Below are 8,883 nucleotides of genomic sequence, written 5' to 3'. Positions count from 1 at the left end.
TCAAGATGACGTAATGCTACGTTTCCCCGTGGATGACATCACTGCACCATTTACATCATGTGAGCTACATATTCCAAAAAGGAATGCCACAATCATGGTGGCTCTCGGTGTTTTTTCTCCTCCAGATCCTACCAAGACACCAAGAATCCACGCGGCAATAATACCACCTAGATATGTTAGCGTCTCAGTGGATAGAGTTAATAAAGGTTTTAGTGATCTGGCTCTTGACATTCCAGGAGGTGATGGGGAGAAGATTCTAGGAGAAGCAGAGAAGACATTCATACTATGGCACAAGCGCTACATCATTATTCCCGGGGTCTCTAGTCCACCGCCGCTTCCTCAACTGCCAGACAATAGGTGCGGACAAAAGTGAACGAAACAATTTTTTCACTAATTTTCTATTGACATGCATGATTAATAATAAGAATTTCTTATACCTAATTATTCTTTTTTGTACTCACACAGCAGGGCCTCCGCCAACCGAAGTCCAATTATTCAATCTCTAGATCATCATAGTCCTCCGGGCAATGATTATGCAACGCCACCACCGTCGCCACCTCCAAGGAGGTCTCCAACGTCTCCAAGGAGGTCTCCAACGGCTGCCCCGCATCCCTTGATGACCAAGAAGCAGCCAGCTCCTAAGAGGTCCGTCCCGCAAACGAAGCCATTGGCCCACCAGCCGGCAAAGAAGAAAGCCTCCTCTAATCCAGTTATTCCCCAAAAACTGTCTTACGAGAAAAGTGAAAAGGAATTAAATGCTGCAGTACAAAAAGATGTGAACAGTTCTTCGAAAAAGTAAGAAAGCAACGAGAAGCGAGGGAGAACCCGGAGAAACCGTACTTCTACCTACCTCTAGATCTTCTAAGAAAGAAGGTGGACCAGAAAAAGCTAGAATCACAAAAGACCCTGCCAAAATCGGACTACGACCGCTCTCTCACCAAGTCATTTGAGGCGGCGCAGAAAAAGACTAGAGCAGAGAAAGGTGTTGCACAACTCGGACAACAATCGCAACAATCAGTCCCTCATCTTGTCATTTGTAATGAATATAGTTCAAACTTAGACTTACTGGACGTCGATTTTGAGGACCTGGTTCGGTTTTATGAGGATACTGGTTTGGACCTTACCCAAGTGCTCGCTGAAGGACCATCTGCTCCGAAAGTGGATCCTTAGAAGAAATTTGAACATGGAAAGAGTCATTACAACCCTGAGGCCTTAGGTGAACTGGGTACGCAAATGTACCTGCTAAACAAGTGGTACATGGCGCGTGTGAACGGGGAGAGAACTTTGTTTCTGTCAGAGTTAGAAACCAACATTACTTCTATGGCGATGACGTTATATATGTCGAGTTTTTAGAATTACACCAACTATGCCACCTGGACTCTCTCGACAAAAGTCTCATTAGCTGCTATTGTCTTTAAGTGTGATTATTTTCTACTATTAAAGTGTATATCTATAAAGCTACTTGTATATATATAAATTATATATCCTCACACTATATTTTTATATATATAGATATGAGATGACAGAACTCAGAAAGAGAATGGATAATGATGTTGGTTTCATTGATCCAAATGTCGTATTCAAACACCCTAATCCCCCGCCTCAATGGAAAGCTGAACTCGAGAAAAATCTCATGAGGTTCTTAGTGAACGAACAAAATAAGGACATACTCTTCCCCTACAACTTCAAGTGAGTGTTAAATAATTAATGTCGATCATATGGACATTTGTTCAATTATTTGCTTACTAGCTCAGCTATCTCCCATATATATATATATATATATATATATATATATATATATATATATATATATATATATATATATATATATATATATATGTTGACTCTAGTTAATTAGTTAATGTCGATCATATTTGTGTATAAAAACATATGCAGCAATCACTGGATATTGATGGTCATCGATATGGCCAATAGTCGGTTGAGCATCTTAGACTCGTTAAGAAAAGAGCAAACAGAGTACCAAGACATGATAGATATTATACAAAGGTAATTTGGTCTCTCTAGCAACTATATATACCCCGATCTCTTAACTACAATAATTATTAAAGGCCAAATTAATTTTTTATTTTATTGGGCAAAGTGTTTGGAAAAGTTTCATTGAGGAACACCATATGAAACATTGCAAAGCGCCACTGGATGTAATCGCACACAAAGTGAGTACTAGCTACATATATATATATATATATATATATATATATATATATATATATATATATATAATTCAATTAACACCATGCATGCTTTCAATTCACCGAATCTTTTTCTCGTAAAAGTGGGTTCTGAGACAAGAACAGGGGGACCAACTACTGCGGATACTATGTTTGCGAGTTCATCATGGCGTACGCAAAAAGAACTCCTGAAGAGATCCTCAAAGTACGTTATATAAATATATTCATATATTCACAATTTCTTTTATTGCTCATATATATAAGTAATCACGTGACCAACACATATATATATATATGAGTAAAATACACCGGAGGTCCATTAACTTTTGGTGAAGTGTCATCTAGGTCCATCAACTTTGAAACTGCATTTTTGGGTCCATTAACTTTCGTTTTGTGTCATCTAGGTCCATCAACTTTGACTCTTGCATTTTTGGTCCATGAACTTTTAAAATGGTTCACTGCAGGTCCACGCATGCATGCACGCACGTCGGCTTTTTGCGTCACCCTGCTGCTGCTCCTGTCGCTGGCTCTCCGCGGCGCGGCGTACCTGCAGGAGCAAAAGAACTTCATCGTCCACGCGCAGCTGCTGCTCCATCATGGACATCATCGCCGGGTTGGACGCCGCCGTCAAGGACGGCATCGACGTGCTGTCCTTCTCCATCGGCGCCTACTCGGGCATGCAGTTCAACTATGACCCCATCGCCATGGCCGCGTTCAAGGCCATGGAGAGCGGCATCTTCGTCAGCTGCGCAGCGGGCAACGCGGGGCGCACCAGCAGCGAAGCGAAGCAAAGCCCGACCGAGCTCACGGTGTCACAGAGGCACTGGACTCTTCTCTGCGCCAATGGAAGCAACTTGCGTGCGCACCTCACTCTCATTGGACATTTCTTTGCACCGTAGGAGTAGACTGCTGCTAGCTATTCCTTAATTACCGTGCACCATGCGTGCTTCAGTGCTTGCACTTGCACAGTTGCACGAGCGATGAGCATAGACGCCTACTACGTAGTAGGCAAGCCTGCCTGCCTCATCTGCGGTTGGCCGTATATGTCGTTTGGTGTTTTCGTGTGCGGACGATGCGCAGCAAGCAACGTTCACTACGTTCGTCGTTTTGCGCGGGCGGCAGATCTAATGGCGTGGGGCGTGCCCCCAACTGATCAACTTGCAAAGCTACCGGCGCAAGCAGGCGACGCTCGCAAGCCGATGCCCGCTGCAATGCTGCCATTGAAGGCGAGTTGCTGTTCTCGCCGGCCAACCCCCCTCCTCTGGCCTATAATTGGCGACGCCGAGGTGCTCTCTTCCACCACCCAGCAGCATGCTCAGCTTACTCACTCGCCTGCTCTCGCTTCGCTTTGCCACGCGTATACTGTATACGGCCGTATGCACGAGCCGGGCTTGACCGTCGTCGCAGGACGAGGTGAGCAGCTCATGAGCATCCCCTCGCTCTTCCATGCCTCCCTGTGGTCTTCGCCCTGTTTCCCTCTGTCCAACCCGAGCTGCCCACGATATCCACGAGCTCAGCCATGGCGTCGTCCATGTATGAAGCAAGAAGAGCACTCGTGACCCTTGCTAGCTTCTCTCTCTCCCTTTCCATGCATGTGTGTAAGACGCGTGGGACCTAAGCAATAACTCCCGTCTGATCGCCTTACTTTGCTTCGCTGCTGGTGCGGAACGTGCGTGCGGGCGTCCGTCGTCGAGTTCACCGGCCATCGCCCATCGCGCTCGCGTGGCCGCCGCGAACTCAGACCACCCTGCCGCTGCCGGCCCGTGCTGAGATCAACGTCGACAACGAAAACGTGCCGGTTCTAACGGCGAAACGGAAAAAAGTAGGCTATAAAGCGGCTTTGTGGCCACGCTGGAGCTGGAATTAGAGTTTGGTGGGCGGGACTGGGGAGGCGCGGCCACCATCATCGCATCTCGCAGTGAAGAGGCCCCCAACACCGAACCGTACCGTGGACGAAGCGAGACACAAACAGCGACCCTCCTTCACTGCAGTTCAGTCGATCGACAAGTCATTTCTGCCTTGCTCGTTGACCTCATTACTACTACTCGTTTCTGCGTGTAGACGTGATGGATGGAACATTGGAACCGCGAACGACCCATCCATCCAACGCAATGCACTACACTTCTCTCCGCGGCGAGCAAATGCGTTCGTCCTTTCTGTTTGAATCGGTCGGTAGGACTTCTCGCTCGTTTGTTCGTGTCAGAAATGCAGGCTTCAGGGCCCCACTGCACTAATTAATAAGCTTTGCTTTGTGTTTGTGTCGTGCCACCATGGCCTATGCTCATCAGCAGACAACTACAGTTATTCTACCAGCAGCATCGGATCAAAAGTGAGCCACAGGCACAGACCTTGCTTCATTGAAACTATGTATACGTATAGCTACCAGCAGTATTTGACAGTTATATTTGCGGCCCAGTTGAATAAACAACACAAATAGTAAGTTGGTTTTAGGTTGCACCATCTAGTTTCGAGTCTTTTCGGATTTATAAATACGTGCAGTTAATCCGTCGTTGAGTTCACCCGACGGGCTGCAGCCGAACCCAACAACTGGTGCTACCCTGGCCCCGTTCCTGGCTCGTGCATGCATGCATGGCTCCACCGACGGGCTGCAGCCGAACCCAACTGAACTGGCGAGTGCAGGCATGGCTCCACCGACGCAAAGACCAGATGCTGAAACCGACGTGCATGCATGCATGCGTTGGATTTAAGGTTAAATAAATGGCATAGATCTGCAGTGAACCATTTTAAAAGTTTATGGACTAAAAATGCAAGAGTCAAAGTTGATGTACCTAGATGACACAAAACGAAAGTTAATGGACAAAAAAATGCAGTTTCAAAGTTGATGGACCTAGATGACACTTTACCGAAAGTTAATGGACCTCCGGTGTATTTTACTCTCTATATATATATTAATACTTTTCCTTAACTTTTATTGAAGACTCTATGATTGAAGGAAAAAGTCATATGACGTGACCAACTAAAAGCAATTCAAGAGACCATAACAGGATTTCTTAATGACCAGGTCTTAAACCCCGCCGGCGAGTTCTACAATGACGTGAACGAAACATAGAAGCCAAACCAGATGGAGTGAATTTGTTATCCCAAGGATATGATAGAATATACAATGCAAGCTTTATTTGTAATATATATATATATATATATATATATATATATATTATATGTACATAAAATAACGTACAATATATGTATATGCATGTAATATATAGGTTAGTTTCATACTTTAGTTTGTACAAAATGTTCGTACATTATAAGCGTGTAGAATACATATATTATTAGCAGCGTAGAATGCGTATTCGAAAACCAAAACGAATCATCAATTGAAAATAGAAACAAAAAAAAAGATGACCTTTAGTCCCGGTTGGTAATACCAACCGAGACTAAAGGGTCGGCCCACGTAGCCAGGCCGGAAGGCCTCTTTAGTCCCGATGGATATTACCGACCTTTAGTCCCGGGCGAAAAACCGGGACTAAAGGAGGGTGGCCCTTTAGCCCCGAATTCGTGCTCCCGGATAGGAAACCGGGACTGAAGGGGTTTTCCAACCGGGAGTAAAGGCTGTTTCTGTACTAGTGAGGACGGGGCTAGCTCTGTAGGTTCACTTTCTCCTCCATCCGGTAGTTAGGCAGCGTTGCTCGTGTTATATTATATTTTGTGTTTTGAAGAAATCCAAAATATTAATTCTCATCTGGCGCGTCTGCATACAGAAGATGGCCGTGCGCATGCAGGTTGCAGGAGTTACGCAACTGGGAAAGAGCCTAACACACGTACATTCGGAGTCCTACGCCGACTACATTTTGGCCACGTTCGTTTGTCTTATTCTAGTGAACGAACATTATTTCTCTCTCACAATAAATCAGCGAATCAGTCATGGTTTTTTAGCAAAGCGCCTTTACCGACGCACGTGTTAACTGCTTGATCACCTGAAGAGAGAAGGCATATGCATACGCATACGCACGAGGGAGATATATAAATAAATATAAATAATGCGTCTGTCCAGAATTAATTAATATATAAACTGAATCCGTGTTCGATCATTATCAGGCCATATGCATGCACAGCATGAACGTCTCTCAGTCCCCGGGACGATTGAGTCGTGAAACGTGTGGTATGCTCGTTAAGAAAGAGTTTTTCACTGTGGGGATAAGATTGATCCACGTTCCCGGGACATGGAACGTGGCACCGTACCATGTTCCTGGTGACAGTGTGGGTATAGTATAATATTGCTTCACCGATGGTAAAAACCTAGGACGGCCGGTTAAAAAAAGAGTAACTCATTGCCAGTTTGCCACCAAATAATTACAGAACTAACATGTGCTTATGAGGTTTTAGCTAGGTCTCAAAGATCTCACCAGCGTGTATGGTGCTCCCAACGGGACGTACTCCTCATGTGACGTGTTCATGTGCGAACATCTTTTCATGAGGCAACGTTGTCTCGAGCCCTACGTTATCATCTAGTACCAAATTCTGTTCTGGTCCCAATTAATGATATAGAGTGCCAATGATATAGAGTCAACTGATGAAACTGTTTTTAGTTAATATACTTTTAGGTGAAAAGCTAGGACTAACGCATAAAAGGTTTCAGTTGCAAATATTGGACACGCTATAATAAGAAAATCAACCTTCCCCATAAACAAGTTCAAACGAAACGAGCTTACAATTTAAAACCAATTCACACGTATATAAATCTCCTCACTAAAAAATAGTACTAATATTTATATAACATTAAAAGCTAACCTAATAACTTACAATAAAGTTTTTGAAAACCATAACTAACCTAAAACTATCTAATCTAATGACCTCTGGTCAACCAATCCGACGTAGTCGAGCTCGACTGAGCCCAACCAGAGCTTTCCATCTTTCTCTGAGACATCGGAGAGTGTGACACTCTTGTCCTCCGCCATCATCTCGTCACGCTGCACGCCCTTTGAATCTAGGCGTACACCGACGATGTGTTTGCCGGCCGCTGCAGCCTCACCGTCAATCTTCTCCCGGTTCAGCGCGACCCAGTAACCTCCTCTGGTATCACGCCTGATGTTGTCCGGGTACCCAGGCAAGTCAGCAAAGAGCTCGTAGGTGCCAGCCTTAGGCCCTTTCAGCCAGTACCTGAACAGCTGGCACGGCCCTGTGTGCGCCACCACGACGTGTGTCCGGTCGGCACTCACCGCGACGCCGTTGGGATAGGGCAGAGCATCCTTGAGCACTATCACACGCTTGGCCCGTGCGTCATACTTCATCAGCCGGCCGGAGGAGTCACGGTTTAGCAAGATCTGGGTGTTATGCCGACGCGTGTACGACATGCTGCTATCTGTGAAGTACACATCGCCGGTGGACTGGTCGACGTCGACGCCGTTGACGAAGGTGAACGCGCCACCGTCGGCCTTGGCTGCCAGCACCTTGGCCTCGCCACCCGCGGGACCAACCTTCAGGAGCCCGTGGTAGGCGTCGGCGATGTACAGGTCGCCGGTCCTGACGTTGAACTGGAGCCCTAGGGGGCGGCCGCAGACGTCCTCGGCGTCGCCGGGACGCGCCGGGGAAGCTTTGCAGGATGGGTTGTGGGCATAGCTGGTGCTGTACGCGAAGGTCGTCCAGCCACGCGCGCTGCCGCCCCACTTGAGCACGCGGCCGTCTGAGATGCCGGCGTAGGGACCCTGGCCTCTGCGGTCAAAGGCCAGGCTCTCGGCGCCGGTGACGTCGTCCGGCAAAGGGACGAAGTCGAAGGCGACCGCGCTAGAGTCAGACTGCTTCGGGACCTGGATGGTCGCGGCCGCCGTAGCAACGATCTGCTGGCCGGCGCAAAGCAGGCAGAGGACGAGGCAGAAGACGAGGCGCGACATCGCATGCAACACGCGTGTACGGTTGTGGTTTGACCGTTTGATCGATGGACAGATGGGTAGGCAGGCACCTATCTACGTAGGTATATATATGAGCTCAGTTGTATGCGAACGATCTTTCTTTGAGCTCAGTTGTATCGAGTGCGAACACTCTTGGTTGCCTGAGTAGTAGTACAGATTACGACAGGAGCTAGTTGTTGACGTCCACGGCCACCACCTGTCCATGGCCAGTAAGAACTCTGTTAAATTACTAACACTCTTTTTTTTGTTAGCAATTAGCAATGAGGTATACACGTTCAACCAATACGCAATTACACAGCATGCACTACTGGATTCGAGCGCTTTGCCGAGTGTCTGCGGCACTCGGCAAAGCCCTAAATACACTCGGCAAAGGCTTTGCCGAGTGCCGCACTTGGCAAAGGCCACTCGGGAAAAAATGGCCGGCAAAGCAGCCTTAGCCGAGAGCCATTTGTCGGGCACTCGACAAAGCTTTTGCCGAGTGCCGAGACAGCACTCGGCAAAGAAAACGAGCCGTCACGGTGTAGGAAACGGTAACGGCGGCTTTGCCGAGTGCCAACCCGGACGGCACTCGGCAAAGTTTTTCATTTTTTTAAAATTCTTTGCCGAGCGCCACCCGGGCTGGTACTCGGCAAAGTTTTTTATTTATATATTTTTTTTAAATTCTTTGCCGAGCACCGCCCGGGATGGCACTCAGCAAAGTTTTTTATTTTTTTAAATTTCTTTGCCGAGCGCCAGACAGGTGGCTCTCGGCAAAGTTTTTTATTTTTATTTTTTAAAACAATTCTTTGCCGAGTGCCATGGTCATGGCACTCGGCAAAGCTAGA

The 8,883-nt window shown here is 46.9% G+C and overlaps 1 protein-coding gene across 1 annotated transcript; it reads right to left on the bottom strand.

The window, feature by feature from the left end:
* Positions 1-6,991: 6,991 nt before the first annotated feature.
* Positions 6,992-8,041, bottom strand: LOC136503973 (protein STRICTOSIDINE SYNTHASE-LIKE 10-like). The gene has a single exon (XM_066498877.1). It carries the CDS (start codon positions 8,039-8,041, stop codon positions 6,992-6,994), a length of 1,050 nt encoding a protein of 349 aa, XP_066354974.1.
* Positions 8,042-8,883: the final 842 nt, after the last annotated feature.

This window comes from Miscanthus floridulus, chromosome 14 (genome assembly GCF_019320115.1).
Source record: "Miscanthus floridulus cultivar M001 chromosome 14, ASM1932011v1, whole genome shotgun sequence".
Lineage (NCBI taxonomy): Eukaryota > Viridiplantae > Streptophyta > Magnoliopsida > Poales > Poaceae > Miscanthus > Miscanthus floridulus.
This window is presented reverse-complemented; position numbering and strand designations above follow the sequence as displayed.